At 36.7% G+C, this 17,495-nt stretch overlaps 1 protein-coding gene and 1 long non-coding RNA gene across 2 annotated transcripts in view; one reads left to right on the top strand and one right to left on the bottom strand.

Annotated features, from left to right (window-relative positions):
• Positions 1–501: 501 nt before the first annotated feature.
• SCOC (short coiled-coil protein) lies at positions 502–9,098 on the bottom strand. Its single transcript, XM_049632197.1, is given in 5 exon segments — positions 502–673; positions 2,575–2,658; positions 2,977–3,048; positions 8,923–9,035; positions 9,037–9,098. Coding segments are annotated over 5 exon segments (474 nt in total). The 3' UTR covers positions 502–530.
• Positions 9,020–17,495, top strand: part of LOC125923711 (uncharacterized) — a 77,463-nt gene continuing 68,987 nt past the window's right edge. The window contains exons 1-2 of the long non-coding RNA XR_007458141.1: positions 9,020–9,356; positions 17,099–17,139. This is a non-coding gene — a long non-coding RNA (uncharacterized LOC125923711). The remainder of the gene's footprint in view (positions 9,357–17,098; positions 17,140–17,495) is intronic.

Here is a 17,495-nt window from a genome sequence, read left to right as displayed (position 1 = left end):
CAAGCTCAGGTTACTCTCACAGATGATTAACTATTAAAATTACTTTTACAAATGTGAAACCAATTTTTTCCTTAGGGGAAGGGAAATGGGAAGGAAGAAGCAAATGGAGAAGAGGCACAACATGGTAGACAGGGAACATAAAGCTGTGCGTTCAGTACATGATTTTGGTCACTTTTCACAACACGGTGGTTATTTTCTTGTATCTCTTAATATGCCTATAATAAAAGACAGTGCTAAACCTGTAAATCAAAGCAAATTTGATAAAACATTCATTTTCAAGTTTCATAAATATATGCATTTCTAATTATAAAGTCTCTACAATACATTAGCACATTTTCATAGACTAACATATTATACACAAGCTCATGGAAGTCTTCTGTTATGCTCTTAATTTTGCCTAGATCTGATATTATCTTCATAAATATTCAATTAAGCCACAAACAAAAGTACTATAACTTTTTGAACCTATCCAAGTTTTAAAGAAAAAAAGATCAGCAGCAATTCCATAAAACAGAAGGGATGTCAATCCCTTACTTTCTTTTGCTTTTTGTGTCAGTTGTTTGAAAAACACTAGAAGCTGACATGAGGTTTTCTATATATTGTCCAAGAACTTGGTTTTCTGATTTTAGCTTCAGATTTTCTTCCTTAACTGCATCTACTCTTGCGGAGAGGTCTATATTAAAAATAAAAAAGCCCATTATCAATAAAATAATGGCAATGACTCCGTATCATAAAAGACTTAAGATTCATTCTTAAAATAGATAACATGATCTTTAAATTTTCTGTTTTTAAATTCAAGTAACTTTAGAATTCAGGTGAACAAAGTAAACTGAGTGCCGGTCAATAGCTGAAATTCTTAAAAAGTGATTTCACATTAGACTAAATGTTATTCTTGGTAAACAGCATTTATGTTGAGTGGTTATTTCTTTAAATGGTTATTTCTAAAAAGTACAGATTCAATTTTTTCACCAAAATGTGAATTTTGGTTCATGCCTTAACATAAAAACTAACATGTTTGCTAGAAACGCTTCAGAAAATGTGGTAGGCAAATACAACTTGCTTTATACACGGACTATAGAAAGTCAGTTTCCAAGCAATGAAATATTTTGCATTTTTACCTTAGTAAGAAATTCAAAAGACACAGTTCCTAATGATCAAATAAAACATCACCTCCATTCATTCACTTAACAACTAAGTATTGGGTGCCCTCTAAGAGTCAGGCACTGTTCTAGAGGCAACAGTAACAAAACCCCTTGCCTTCCCAGAGCTTACATTCTAATATGCATGTGAACACATGTGCATTTAGGGGGTCCCAAGTAAAAGGAAAACAAAGAAGGGTAAGAGTGGTAGGAAGCAAAAGGGAAGTTGCCCTTTGAAATTTTTTTTAATGTTTGTTTATTTTTGAGAGAGACACAGACAGAGAGCGTGAGCAGGGGAGGGGCAGAGAGAGGGAGACACAGAATCCGAAGCAGGCTCCAGGTTCTGAGCTATCAGCCCAGAGCCCGACTCAGGGCCCGAACTCACAGACCGTGAGATCATGACCTGAGCTGAAATTGGATGCTCAACTGACTGAGCCACCCAGGAGCCCCTGAAGTTGCCCTTTTATATAGTATAGTCAGGGATAGCTATTTTGATAAAGGGAATTTGACCAGAGACCTAAAGGAAGGAAATGAGCCATACAGAACGCAAACACCTAAGGGAAAGATTCAAGCCCCTAAGTAGAAGCATATGCTGAAAGAACAGCAAGGAGGCCAGTGTCTGAGGCAGAATGTATGAGGCAGACAGTGTGACATGACTGACTCTGAAAGGTAAAAAGTAACAGGTTTCCAGAGAGTAACCTGGCTTTTATTAACTGTGAAATAGGAAGCCAGTGAAATGACATGATCTGCTCACCCTGCTGTTACAAAAGAAAAAAAAAAACCCACAACCTCTTAATTTCACTAAAAACCGGGATGTTTCAGGACACCTGGGTGGCTCGGTTGGTTGAACATCCAACTTTGGCTCAAGTCACAATCTCAGGGTTTGTGAGTTTGAGCCCCACATTGGGCATGCTGCTGTCAGTGCAGAGCCTGCTTCAGATCCCCCGTCCCCCTCTCTGGTTCTCCCCTGCTCACTCTCGCACTCCCTCTCAAAAATAAATAAACATTAAAAAAAAAAAAAGATGTTTCACTGGTAGTATTAATTTTATGCAAGACATTTAGAAAATGAAAACAAACCTCAGATCAATTTACTTTTAATCTCTGAAGCTAAAACACTTTTTATTTTAATATAAGCTTTATTAAAGTGGACTTAGTAATAACACAATGCTTAAAAGGGGGCTCTCATGTAATAAACAGCATTACCTTAAACCCAGAGGGATGCATAAGAACACTATTTGACTTTCTCATTGAAGCACACCTCTTCTTTAAAATCACCAGCCAAAGATGCAGGCAGGAGGGGGAAAACATTATCGAAATGGACTTTGAAGTTTATACTTTCAAAAACTGGGGGCACGGTAACAAAATTTAGCAACATAAATGCTTACAATTTCAACTATTGGATGTTATTCAAGAAAACTACAAAATGGAGGCTCACCTTCAAGTGTGTGTTGAAGTTCCAACACTTGGTTAATAAGTCGCGTTTTTTCCTCCAGTTCCACCTGATTTTCAGCATCAACTGCTGTAATACAAAGGTTTGCATTTCCTATTAACGTTAGGTACCATTTGTGTAGTGCAGCACTTAAAGTCGTACAAAATGTTTCATCTTTGTTATCTTACTTGCCTTACACAAGAACCCTGTAAAGGAAAAAGTTATATGCCCACATGGCAGATATGTTTTGCCAACATCAATTCTTTCTAGAACTAGACAGTATATAAGTCAGTAAATTAGCCAAATCCAACCCTTCTAAATATTGCTTCTCTGTTCTTTCTGTTGCTCTATGAAGCCAAAAGCATCCACAAAACCAGGAACATACAAAAAGGAAAATAAAGAACATACCATCCATGTCAGCATTCATCATCTCGGGTAACAAACTTTTGGGCCTTGGATACAAAATCCTTGATGAATCGTCTGCAATAAGAAAAAGAAACAGACACATATAGCAATAACATACCATTGTACATTTATCAAATTTTTTTAAAGGAGATAATGATCAATAGTAGTAAAGTTATGGAAGAACAAATACAAAATATTAGACACAAATTTTAAATATGTATCTTCTTAGAAAGCAGTATGGTAATAAATTACACTCATAAAAACATTTAAATATTTTCTACTAAGCAATTTTGCTCTTGGAAATTTAGCCTAAGGAAAATTACAAAGAAGGAAAAATTATACACATAAAATCTTCACTTCAACCTTATTTACAACGCACCAAATTGGAAACAACATAAACTGTCCATTCAGTCTGTAATTACTGTAGTTTCTAATTGAGTGGGTACTAAAAATAATTAGGATGACTATAATAACATAGAAGAATGTTTATAAAATGGTGTATTCATTGATGTAAATCATGTAAAATATACATAAATACAAATAAAGAGAACAGCAAAATGAAAAAAGCTCTTCTATTAAGGATGATAATAGGGATGAAAACAAATGTGTTTAAAAATACTTTTCATCATTAAAGTATTATTTTATATATACTGTTTAAAACTTTTTATTGATAACGTTCAAGAGAAAAATACTAGTTACCTGAAACATTAATGTGGGATAAATGAAAATATCAACCTGTTACATCCTAGTTAGAGTTAAAACAAATTAATTAGGATGTGAATAAGTAAAACATTAACATTTTATTGTTCCTATAAAAGGTTTCAAAATATTAAAGCATAAAATTCTTATGAAATACGTTGTGCTCTATAGCTAACATTCATTTCATATTCAGTGTGTTCAAGAGTTATTAAATAAACCAGATTATTACTGGTCACCAATCTAATCTACTCACTGAAGCAATTTAGACCTGTCAATATTGTTACTCTTTCAACAAATTATTTATGGAGCACCTCTTATACCCAAAACATTGTTATGCTTCCATATACTAAACAGTGGAACCCAGACCTACTGAACAAGGATGTCGACATTCTAGAACTAGAATCACATTAAAGAGTTTTCAGATACTGGCATGAATGTGAAGATAAAATGCTCAGTGTACGTACATATGAACTATCTCTGAAATAAGACATCACGTATTATTCTAAAAAAGAAAGACATTAAACATCCTACACATAGCATTATTAAAGAATTAACTAGCTACAAATGATGTAAAATTGATTTAATGCTTAATAAATCTACTCCCAAGTCTTCGGGCATCTTTCTACTTCTCTAGAATTAGTTACTCTCCCCTTCATATCTTATTCACATGGTTTTAATTCTCAGGTTCTTTGTACTTCAGAGAAAGTTGACACATATATTTGTGATATATGTACGTGTTATATACATATTACATGTGCATTATATATATACATACATATGTAATATATGTACATATGTAATATACATATAAAATTTCTCTGAAGTGCAAGGAACCTGAGAATATATACGTGATTAAATACATATTAATAATATATACACATAATATGTTAATATGTAATATGTATCAGTACATCTACATAAATCCAGGTAGACTAATTACTAAAAATCTTTTTAAAAATTATTTATTTATTTATTTTAAAGTTTCATTTATTTTGAGAGACAGTGTGCATGCATGCGTGAGTGGGGTAGGGGCAGAGAGAGAGAGAGAGAGAGAGAGAGAGAGAGAATATCTCAGGCCCTGCCCCATCAGCATGGAGCCAGATGCAGGGCTCAAACTCAGAAACCAGGAGATCATGACCTGAGCAGAAATCAACAGTTCCACACTCAGCTGACTGAACCACCCAGGCGCCCCCCAAAATTATTTAAATTATTCAACTTACTATAATATGTGAAGCCCACACTTCAAAAATTAACCGTCTCCATTCAATCACCAACGTATCTCTTTACAATCGAAGAGGAAGAGTGTTAACAGTGAAAACTTTATTTGACACTTGCAATTTTCCTACCATTTCAACCACTGACCTGGCTAACACAGGTCTGGGAGGGATGACCTAGGCCACAGCCAAAAGCAAAAGTGATCTTGAGAGTACTCAGCCAACAATAGCCGGCAGCTTGGCTATTTCCCCTGCTAAATAATATATAAAAAGTACTTCAAATTTTTTTTTTTTGCTTTTAAATTTGCTTTTAATATTTGCTTTTAAAAATACAGCTAAAACAAAATATTTGTTTTATTTGCTTTTAAAAATACAGCTAAAACAAAATTTTCATGACAAGTGAGAAGTGTTGTAAGATACATAAGCCAAGGAACAAATAATCATGCAATCAATACAAATGACTTTGATATCAGATTTCGTATAGGGATATGGTATATTTTTCCTGCTTATGTTTCAATCTAACACGAAAAGTAAAAAGTCTACAAAAGCAAACTGTTCCAAACTGATCAATGTAATCATGAAGCCAGTTTCTGAAATTTTGGCCACATGTAAACCAAACAATAGAAAATCTTTGTATGGTTTATCAACAGTTTGACTTCATCTGAAAAAATGAAGGAAAAAAAGGCAGAAAAATGGGGTGGAGGGGGATTAGAGGAAAAATGAAGCTTAGAAACACACACTAAAGACTGGGGTGGAGTCAATACCACAGAAGCCAGGCAGGCACAAGGACAGTGCTATGGGATCGACAACACAACCTGAGAGAACACCATTCATATCATAGTCCATGTAAGACTGCACTTGAGGCTTGCACAGTGCAAAATCTGCCCTACTGTATGTGGCAGCCTTGTACAAAAGGGTATTCATGATTCTTTAATAAAAGAGACAGGAGTATTGCCAGCTGCCTCTGCACAACAACAAAAAAGACAAATAAAATTTTCTATTATTATGATATGATTAAATAGGCTGGCCTCAAAATGCTTTCTTGCATATATTCAAGTTATTTCAGTAAATTTAGAGTAACAAACTGATTTATTTTATATATAAGATCAGAAGGTTCATTGAGCTCTTTGTATCAAAGCAATTTAGCCACAGATTTTTTCTTTCAAAATAAGATCAATCTTCAAACTTCATGATGTCTACATTAGCACATTAGACTGAGTTTTTCAACTATAAAATGTTTTTTAATCTATAGCTGCTATCATATCAATCCAATTTCATGTGAAATGCACTTTTTAGAGTTCACTGTCAATTCTTCTGTTCCTATACATAAATGCAAATCTGATGTGAAAAGAAAATCCAGACCAAAGTATCTCAAGTGTGAGAACACTGAAATGAATGTGGGGTGCTAAGGCTGATCTGTTTTTCCTAAGGCTGCCTTAGTTCCAAAATGATTACGGTTCTGAGACTTGTCAGCTCTGACTCAAGCCTAGATTGGATATCAGAAGTGTTTCTCAAAAATTGCAGTAAATTTTCCAAGGGATCCAAGTGCTGATGCATAGGGGCACTTGTACCCCAATGTTTATAGCAGCACGCTCAACAATAGCCAAATTATGGAAAGAGACTAAATGTCCATCAACTGATGAATGGATAAAGAAATTGTGGTTTATATACACAATGGAGTACTACGTGGCAATGAGAAAGAACGAAATATGGCCTTTTGTAGCAATGTGGATGGAACTGGAGTGTTATGCTAAGTGAAATAAGCCATACAGAGAAAGACAGATACCATATATTTTCACTCTTATGTGGATCCTGAGAAACTTAACAGAAGACCATGTGGGATAGGAAGGAAAAAAAAAAAAGTTAGAGAGGGAGAGAGCCAAAACACAAGAGACTCTTAAAAACTGAGAATAAACTGAGGGTTGATGGCGGGTGGGAGGGAGGAGAGGGTGGGTGATAGGCATTGAGGAGGGCACCTTACAGGATGAGTACTGGGTGTTGTATGGAAACCAATCTGACAATAAATTTCATATTAAAACCAAACCAAAACAAAACAAAACAAATTGCAGTAAATTTTGATGCCTATCTTCATCTAGCCTTGGTCAGTGGAAGAGAACCTAGAACTATTTTGATAATTTAAGTCCTGGATGTAAGAGGTATGGAGAGAACAAGGGTCAGGAAGTGTGACAAACATTAGGACGGACCCATCTTCCATGCCCACACACTTGTGACCAAAGACTACTGTTCTACCAAAGTAGACCTCTACCTTCTTTTATAGTATCCTGAATAGTACCACTGTTAAGAGGCAGTGTAGCACAGTGATTAAGAACATAAATTTTTATTACCTGTATTTAAATCCTAGCTCTGCTATTTATAAGCTCTGGAACCTCAAGCAAGGTTATACCTCAGCCTCAGTTTCCTCATCTGTAAAATGAGGATAAGAGTATATACTTCATAGTTTTGTTGTCAAGAATTTAATGAGTTCATATATATAGCGTGCTTGCAATGGTACCTTGTACAAAGAAGGTATTGAATAATATTAGCTGTTATCTTCTCTCCCTTTTGACTCTAATTCAGGCCACAAAAAGAAATTTTGGAAAAATCATCTGGTCTAGCTGCCGCATTTCACAAATAAACCAAGGCCAAAAGTAATAATGGCTTACCCAACATCACAAAATCACAAAAGTAGTTACTGCCAGAGCCAGGAGTACCCAGGCTAGTTTTTTCCACCATACCATTCCAGGTATGCTCACATCTGAGACCTAAGATTTTGAGAGTTAAGACTGAAATGCAACCAACTTTTCTGCATCTAAAACTGACTGTGCGTTAATCAACTAAATGCTTTACATATATTATTAGTTCGTATTCATCAAATCAACAGGGCATCGTAATTTATGTTTGTGGATGCTGTATCTCAGAAAGGCTATGTATCTGCCTTAGACTTCACAGCCAACGTTTGTACCAAGAATTTGAAGGCAGGTCTAACTATAACGTTCCTGCTTTTCCACTATATAATGGAAAAAAACTTTAATAACAGCCCTAATCTCAGTTTTCCAAATATTTTGCAATCTTTGATGTTAAATCCCTTTGATATTTTACTAAGCAACTGAAAATAAATTTCATTCCCTTCAAGCTGTATCAACTTTCAACATGAGTTTATCTGTTCAGGCTCCTTCAAGTTCTGAATTGTTCTGGTTAGATAAATGCAGTCTGAGATTCTACAAGATTAAGGAATTGATTTGATCGGTCCAATGAGGACAGGAACGGAAGCTAGAGTCCCAGAGAATGACTAGCTACCGTGAATTTAATCAAAGAGTACGGCAACAATATACAGGCACAGCTTTGGATCTTCAGGTACAGACTTACGGTGTCGGCAGCACAGCATTTTAACATTGTTACGTCATAGTAGTGGTCTCGCTACATTGTATAACAAAAGTCCTGCCTTTCAGAAATGTATCTTCTCTCTCCTTTTCAATCCTAACTCCCCAAAACTTGCTCAGCAGGACCCTAAAGCCCAAGTAGAAACTAACCCGGGAGCTGCTTTCAGCCCCTGGAAAGCTGTCGCCAAGCCCTTATTTATCGCTCACTCGCCACCCTCCCCGCCTTGGCATCCTCTCCCCACAACCTGCGGGCTCTCGGCAGAGCACCCACGGACTAGTCCAGGCGTGCCAGGTCCCATTCCACCCAAACGCCCCTCCGCCGTCCCAATCAGGGCGGGAGGCTGGACAACGGCCTTCGACTCAGAAGAGACGGTGAGAAGGCGGCAGAACGTCCGCCTCAGAGATGAAAGCAGCCCCTCCCCAAAGGAACCTCTAGGCTCAATAATGAGAAGATGAGACGGAGGTTGCGCAGGGGCTCTGCAGACAGCCAGGCCTCCGCCGCCCACCAAATGCCCAGGCCCGAGGACGTTCTTCCCGGGCCCCTGGTGCGCCGGATCGCGTCCAGTCTACCCCGCCCTCTAGGCCCTTGGCTGTACCGTGGCCGCAAACTCCAATAGCCCGGGGCCAGGCCCTCCGCCGCCCAAGACTGTCCTCACCTGCCGTTGGAGGCGCTGGGAGTGGGAGGGATAGGGAGGACGCCTCAGGCCCCAACACTTTCACCAACCGGTACCGGCAGCTCAGCCCTCTGCGCCCACAGAGCGTGCGCGGAAACGGGAGTCCCGTCCTGCCCCGTCTCCCACCAATCCCCACTCAAGAAGGCACGCCTGCGCATTAGCTGTACGACGCCCCAATCGTCCTTTGTCGAAGCCCAGGGATCCACCTTTTGCCATAACAAAAGGACGTTGGCATCCAATCAGGATTGAGGCTGATGTGGGCGGGTCCAGGAAAAGCAACACCCAATGGCAGTACAGAGGCGAAGTTAGGCGTGAGAAAGCCAGTACCAGGAAAGCAGCCCTTCGGTCTCAGCAGGAGCCTGAAAATTGGGGTCAGAAATCCAGTGTGGAAAATTCTGACAGCTGTCAGGAAGGAGGTTGGTAAAACCAAATGCCGGGGGAGAGAGAAATCATTCAGATTTAAGAAAAGGGTATTTGTGGGCGTGAAAGATAGATAAAGCCAGTATAATACTGTAGTACCTCAATTAAAAAAGCAAACTTTTCCATATTTTTAAATTTCCCAAATACCCCTAGTGGATTGTTCCTCTCCACCTCCTTTCCAAACGATTATTAAATCCATAGTGCACCTGACCATTTAATAATATTTTAGAATTGAGAAAATACTTTAACAGTACTTTGATATATAGAACTTTCGCTCACCTTCTCTCATTTTGATTCTCACAGCAACCCACAGAAAGAAACTGAAGCTTAAGAATAAATAAATGTCTTGCTCAAGGTCATACATTCAGTGTGAAATGCTGTGGCCAGGCTTTGGGATGTAATGTAATCTGGCTTGATAGCATTCATTGATATCTAGCACTTGACACAAAGCAGCATCCTGCTTGTGTTTAATATTTGTGAGTACAGGGTAGTAATACCATATTGTTTTGGCTCTGGCACATTCTCCTGAGTTGTAGAGGTGAGCCTATGTCTGCCTGTTTCTTGATTTTTCACTTAGGGTTCAGTTTGCTGACATACCGCCTTAATCCTTTTAAGAATATATATATATATATATATATATATATATATATACACACACACACACACATATATGTATATATATCTAAAAATATACATATATATTATACATAATATATGTATATATACATATATACATATATATACATATACATAATACATATATATGTATATATATCTAAAAATCTTCCATTCAGTATTTGAGAACTGTGTATTTGGCTGGAACTATGTGACATAATCTGAGAAAATATACTAGAATGCAACACAGGAGCTAAATAAATGGAAAATAAGAAAGATCCAGTGTATATCCAGTAGGAGTGTCAAAAAGAGAAATTACAGACAATGGGTGTTAGCAGTATTCAAAGAATAATAACTAAGAATTTTTCAGGACTGTGGAATATTTGAATGCTCAGATTCAAGAAGCACTTAATTCTTGCACAGGTTAAAAATAAAGAATTTCATACCTGGACACATCCTGATGAAACTGCAGAACACCAAAGACTAAGAAGTATTAAAAGAAACTTTGTTGTTGTTAGAGCATAAAATATACATGCTGTTTATAGTATAAAATACAAATAACAAAAAAAAGTACCATCTTCTTATTTTATTTTTGATTTGTTTTAGAGAAAGAGAGCATGGTGCACAAGCAGGGGGAGAGGGGCAGAGGGAGAGAGAGAGAATCCCAAGCAGGCTCTACACTCAGTACGGAGCCCCGTCAGACTCCAGCCCCCAATCCTAGAGTTCATGGCCTGACCTGAAATCAAGAGTCAGATGCTCAACTGGCTGAGCTACCCAGGCGCCCCTCATCTTAACTATTTGAAATTGTACAGTTCGATAGTGTTAATTATATTCACATTGGCATGCAACCAGTCTCCAGAACACCTTTCATCTTGCAAAGCTGAAACTTTATACCCATTAAAAAGCAACTCCTCATTTATCTCTCCCTCCAGCACCTGGCAACTGCCATTCTTTCTGTCTCTATGAATATGACTACTGTAGGTACTTCATGTATGTGGAATCTCTTTCAGTATTTATTTTTTTGTGACTGACTTTTCACTAATCATATCCTCAAGGGTCATCCATATTGTGGCATGTGTCAGAATTTCCTTCCTTTTTAAAACAAAATAACATTACATTTATGTATAGAGCACATTTTGTTTTTCTATATATCTGTCAATGGATACTTGGGTTGCTTCCAACTTTTAGCTATTGTGAATGCTACTATGACAATGATGTGTGCAAACATCTCTTTGAGACCCTGCCTTCAATTCTTTTGGGTGTATATCCAGAAGTAGAATTACTGGATCATATGGTAATTCTATTTTATAAGCAACATTTTTAAATGTGGTAATGAGGGGCACCTTGGTGGCTCAGTTAGTTAGGCATCCGACTTTGGCTCAGGTCATGATCTCACGGCTCTTGAGTTTGAGCCCCATGTCAGGCTCTGTGCTGACAATTCAGAGCCTGGAGCCTGCTTTGGATTCTGTGTCTCCCTCTCTCTCTCTGCCCCGCCCCTGCTCATGCTCTCTCAAAAATGAGTAAATGTTTAAAAAAATTTAAAAAAGAATATGAAAAATCCTAATAGTGCTATAAACTAGCACTGAAGCAAAAACTGGTAGGACTGAAATAAGAAACCAACCCACAGTGCAGCTGAAGAGTTCATCACTCCCCTCTCTGTAATTTGTAAAATAAATACACATATACAGAAAATTAGGGGCGCCTGGGTGGTTCAGTTGGTTAAGCATCCAACTTGGGCTCAGGTCATGATCTCACGGTTTGTGAGTTCGAGCCCCGTGTAGGGCTCTGTGCTGACAGCTCAGAGCCTGGAGCCTGCTTCAGACTCTGTGTCTTCCTCTCTCTCTCTGCCGCTCCCCTGCTCACACACACCCTCTCTCTCTCAAAAATAAATAAAACATTAAAAATTTTTTTAATTATATAAAAAAAGAAAACTAGTAAGGAACTCAAGTCCCAAGCTTGGCTTGCACATTAAAATCACCTGGGAATCTCTTAAGAATTCTAAAGAACAGGCTACACCCCCTACTTCTTAAGTCACAATCTCAAGGGTTGAGATACAGGCATTGATACTTTGGGAAGATACAAAGGTGATTTCAACAGAGTGCGGGAAAATTTGGGAACTATTGTTATAGAAGACCTTAAAAAGCCTATCAACCAATTTCACCTAGTTGGCACTTATAAAAAATTCCACCTAATAACTAGAACATAACTTCTTTTCAAATGTACATGGAGTATTCAAGAAAATGGATCATATTCTCTATCATGAAACAAACCTCAACACATTTAAAATGATTGAAATTAAAAAAAATAAATAAGATCATTGAAATCATATAAAATATTTTCTTTTCTGACAAAAGAATTAAACTAGAAATCAATAACAAAGGTATTTGTGAAAAATTTAGAAATTAAGTAAGTATATAAATTCTACACAAACTCTTCCAGACAATAAAATAAGAAAGAACACTTTCCAATTCATTGTATAAGAACAGTGTTACCCTGATTCCAGAACTAGACAAAAACATTAAAAGACATAAAACTGAACATAGACACAAAAGTCCTTTACAAGTTTTTAGGAGATTGAATCCAATAATTGCTCCTAGACAAAGGGTCTGAACAGTTGTGATTCCTGATCCCAGAACTTTCACTTTTCTCACAGGTTATGGTCTAAAGCTGATCCGAAAACTCATATGGAAAAACAAAAGATACAGAATAACAATGTTGTAATAGAACCATAAAGTTAGAGGACTTATACTACCTTATTTCAAGTCTTATTATAAAGTTAAAGCAATAAAATAAATGGAGTATTGTTATAGACACATAGGTAAATGAAATAGAATAGAATCTAGGAATAAACCCACACATAATATGGTCAATTGATTTTCACAATGGTACCTTTCATGAGAAAGGATAGATTTTTTTCCATAAATGGTGCTGGAACAACTGAATATCAGTTGAAGGGAAAAAAAATGAACCTCGATCCCTACCTTATAGCATACAGAGAACTGTTAATTCTGAATGGATCATAAATTAAAACATAAAAGCTTAAACTGTAAATCTTCTAGAAGAGGTCAAAGAAAAAAGTCTTCATCTCTTTGGTGTTGGCAGAATTTTTTGTGAAAGGTCACACACCCATAAAAGAACAAAATGATTAATTGAACATTATAAATATTAATAATTTTTGCTCTTCTTTTTAATGTTTATTTTTGAAGAAGAGAGAGACAGAGCATGAGTGGGGGAAGGGCAGAGAGAGAGAGAGAGGGAGACACAGAATCTGCAAAGCAGGCTCCAGGCTCTGAGCTGTCAGTACAGAGCCCCATGTGGGGCTCGAACTCACCAACTGTGAGATCATGACCTGAGCCCAAGCTGGATGCTTAACCAACCTATCCACCCAGGTGACCCTGCTCTTTGAAAGACACCATTTTGAAAATGAGGACAATGTATAGACTGGGAAAAAAATCATAATATGTGATCTAACAAAGGACTTGAATTCAGAATTTCTAAGAACTCTTTCAATCAATAATGGAAAAACATCCCAGTAAAATAATGGAAGAAAGCTTGTCAGCAATAAAAAGTAACAAAGTACCAATATGGATGAATCTGAAGTGTATTATGCTGAGTGAAAACAGCCAGATAGAAAATGTGCAAACTGTATGATTTTATTAATATAAAGCTCTAGAGCAGACAAAACTTATTTATTATAATAGTTGGATCAGTGGTTGCCTGGGGTTGAGGACAGATAAGAGTTGACCACAGAGAGGCCTGAGGGAACTTTCTGTTGTAGTGGAAATGTTCTATATATTTTTATTGGAGTGGTGGTTACATGTGTATATGACTGTCAAAAGTCATCTTCTGTAACTTAAATTGTTTGTATTTGATTATATATTATTTTTTCCCACTGAAACTGATTTTAAAAATTTATTTATTTATTTATTTTTGAGAGAGAGAGAGACAGAGACAGAGCATGAGTCGGGGGAGAGGTCAAAGTCGGATGCTTAACTGACTAAGCCACCCAGGTGCCCCTGCAACTGATTTTTTTTAATGTTTATTTCTTTTGCAAGAGAAAGAGAGAGAGTGGGGCAGGGCAGAGAGCGAGAGCGAGAGAATCCCAAGCAGGCTCCTCGCCATCAGCGCAGAGCCCAGCATGGGCCTCAATCCCATGAACCGTGAGATCAGGACCTGAGCCAAATCAAGAGTCGGACGCTCAACCAACTGAGCCACCCAGGAGCCCTGAGAGTGATTTTTTTTTTTTTTTTAAATGAGAAGACTATCCAGGATTTCTTTAGGGTTTGAAGTATGCTAGATATGCTACATGTGTTATTTTACTCAGTTCTCAAACAATCCAATGATGTAGGTATTATCCATCCCATTTTGGAGATGAAATTAAGGCTTAAATTGTCCAATATCATACAGCTAGTGATAGGCTGAATTCAAACTTCTCTTTTTATCAGTAAAGTAAGTATCATAAAACCAACTTTATTGAACTATTATCAGGATCATTAGAATTAAGTAAAAATAAAGCACTGCATAGACTTTCCAATTTGAAATGACTTTGAAACCACAGCCCAAAGAAGGTGTGGGTTGGAACTTGCTGCCTCAACCTAACCAACTCAAATTCCCACTAAAACAAAACTATTAACGTTTTCCATAGGATTTAAACCAGACCCAGGGTCTCATGATCTAATAGTCAAAATGTCCAGGACCCAATCCACAATTATTCAGCTTATGAAGAACTATGAAATCTCAATTCACATGGGTATAACAGTCAACAGATACCAATACTAAGATGACACAAATGTTGAAAATATCCAGAAAAGATTTTAGGCAGCTATTAAAAAGTATCTGAACAAGCAATCATGAAAAATCCTGAAACAGAGGTTACAATTGAGAGTATAAGTAACATAATAAAAGCTATGAATACGAACCAAATGGAAACTTTATAACTGAAACCTAAAATAACTAAAATGGGAAACTGAAGAATCAGTGGTATGATGGAGGTGAAAGAGGAAAGAGTGAACTTGAGGAAACCTCAGTAGAAGTGGTGCAATTTGAACTACAGGGGAAAAAATGATGGGAAAAACCAATCAGCCTCAGGAATGAAAGACAACAAAAGAGATACCATTTTGTGTCATCAGAGTCCCAGAAGGAAAGGAAGGAGAGTTTGGTTCTAAAAAATACTTGAAGAAATAATTGTTTTCCAAGCTTCGCAAAGACAATTTCATAAGGGGAGGGTGCGATTAGGAAAATAATGTCTCAAAGGCTCTGGGGGTTGGGATACAATGAGAAAGACCCCTGAGAAACACTAATCTAGAGCACCAGTACCACTAAACTGCAAAGAGAATGCACCAAACAGCATTTATTTCCTGATGGAAGAAGAATGTACCACCACCTATGAAATAGTCTTGCCTGCCCGCCCCCACCAAAAAAGGAAAAGAAATTGCAACCTGACCTGATCAAGCCCATAAAGTAGCAATTTAACAGGAAAACAGAGGTCAGAGAGAAATATGGTAAATCTACCACCTGGACAAAATTAGCAAAATTTGGCTCTCAAGAAAACGACAAAAACAACAAACAAAAAGCCCTTTTCTTCAACAAAAAGAAAATAAAATGCACTGGGTGGGAAAAGAATGCAAAGAAAACCTGTAGATAAAAGGACACTTAAAATACATACTTTTAGGGGCACCTGGGTGGCTCAGTTGGTTAAGCATCCAACTTCAGCTCAGGTCATGATCTCACAGTTTGTGGGTTCAAATCCCGCGCAGGGCTCTGTGCTGACAGTTTGGAGCCTGGAGCCTGCTTTGGATTCTGTGTCTCCCTCTCTCTCTGCCACTCCTCAACTCACGCTCTGTCTCTCAAAAATGAATAAACATTAAGAAAAAAATTTTTAAAGACATTTTTAAAAACAGACAAAAAAATCTATGGTTTATTTTGGATGCTAAAACCACCGAAAAGATGCAAGAAAATGATTGTCATCAAGTAGAATATGATTATTTTAAAGCATTTGCCTTTTAAAAAATTCTGGAACCAAACATATATCTTGTAAGATATTTTAGAGTTTAAAGGAAGTCTTTAGAAAAACTATCTCAAAAAAGAGAATGTACCAAATGATAATCCTAAAGTTAGCAATATATCAGTCACAGAATATTGCAAATTTGATAAAACAGTGTTACTGATAATTAAGTTCTGCCCTTGAATGTAGAAAAAAACCCTTGATAGGGCCTGGGTGGCTCAGTCGGTTAAGTGTCCAGCTCTTGACTTCGGCTCAGGTCATGATCTCTTATTTGTGGGTTTGAGCTGCACATTGGGATTGGGATTTCCTTTCTCTTCCTCTCTCTCTGCCCCTCCCCCGCTTGTGTGCTCTGTCTGTCTCTCTCAAAATAAATAAATAAACTTAAAAAAATACTGTATAAAAAAAGAAAAAAGAAAAAGAAGAAAAACCCTTGAAATAACAAAAATATAACAAAAAAGAACAGTACACCCAAGTGGATAGAAAAAGGAAGTTGAAATTTTACCAAACTAGTCCTGAGTAAACATTCATTAAGCTATACATTTATTTTTATATAAAAATAAATGCTCCATATTTGCATTATATTTTTCAATTAAAAAATGGTTTAAAAATAGCCACAAAATTCCCTTCTTCTGAATAAGGCAAACATACATGTACAAATAGAAATCACTGAAATTGCACAGAAATATTTGATTATAAGATGAACATTTGTTATCTGGGATATGCGTATATTAATTTATAACCATCTAAATAAAAGCGTAAAAGTAAAATACTCTTCGTAAAGAATGGGGAACTCTAAATTGAAAACTATTGTTACAGAACAATGTATTATGTAAGGAAGAAATGATAAATAGTAGAGAACTTCCAAGATCATTTTGATGTTTCAGCCTGACATAATCTCATCATGAACATGAAACTTCTAACTTAAGCAATTAGAGAGTTCTAAACATTCTGGGGATATTTTAAAGTGAAATATGCTAAGTGGAGGAATTTTGATAACTTTCAAGTGTAACCAGGTGTGTTCCCTGATACTTTAAGCTCATTAATTTGCAAAATGTGTTTCATCTCATTCCTAAATAAGAACTCACATTTTCCTTTTTACTTATTTTTTTCCCTTGAAAGGTTATTGAATTCATTGGAGAGTGAGTGATGTCCTAAATTTGGTGAGTCAAGAATATACTCTACTTGTTGAAACTTGATTTCAAAACTAGACTTAAGAGTATACCATGCTGCTATTTAGTAAATTAAGCTGTTCATGTATACTTTTTTCAACATTATAATTTCTTGATAATAACCAATAGTTGGCTAATTTGATTAGAGTTATTTTCATTCATTGGTTTAATAGAGAAAAAGTAAGAAATTGCCAGTGTATTTTTAGAATTTCTCAAATGAGAATTCAGAAGGACTTCAGGGTCTTCATGGAATCAAGCTTTGGACTTTATGGCAAAACTGAAAGTAATTGGGAATGATTCTGCAGTCTTGATGCTCATTTTTCTCTACACAAAGTAATGTTTAATCA

This window comes from Panthera uncia, chromosome B1 (genome assembly GCF_023721935.1).
Source record: "Panthera uncia isolate 11264 chromosome B1, Puncia_PCG_1.0, whole genome shotgun sequence".
Classification (NCBI taxonomy): Eukaryota; Metazoa; Chordata; class Mammalia; order Carnivora; family Felidae; genus Panthera; species Panthera uncia.
The sequence above is the reverse complement of the archived record's forward strand: the minus strand, read 5'-3'. Positions and strand labels throughout refer to the sequence as shown.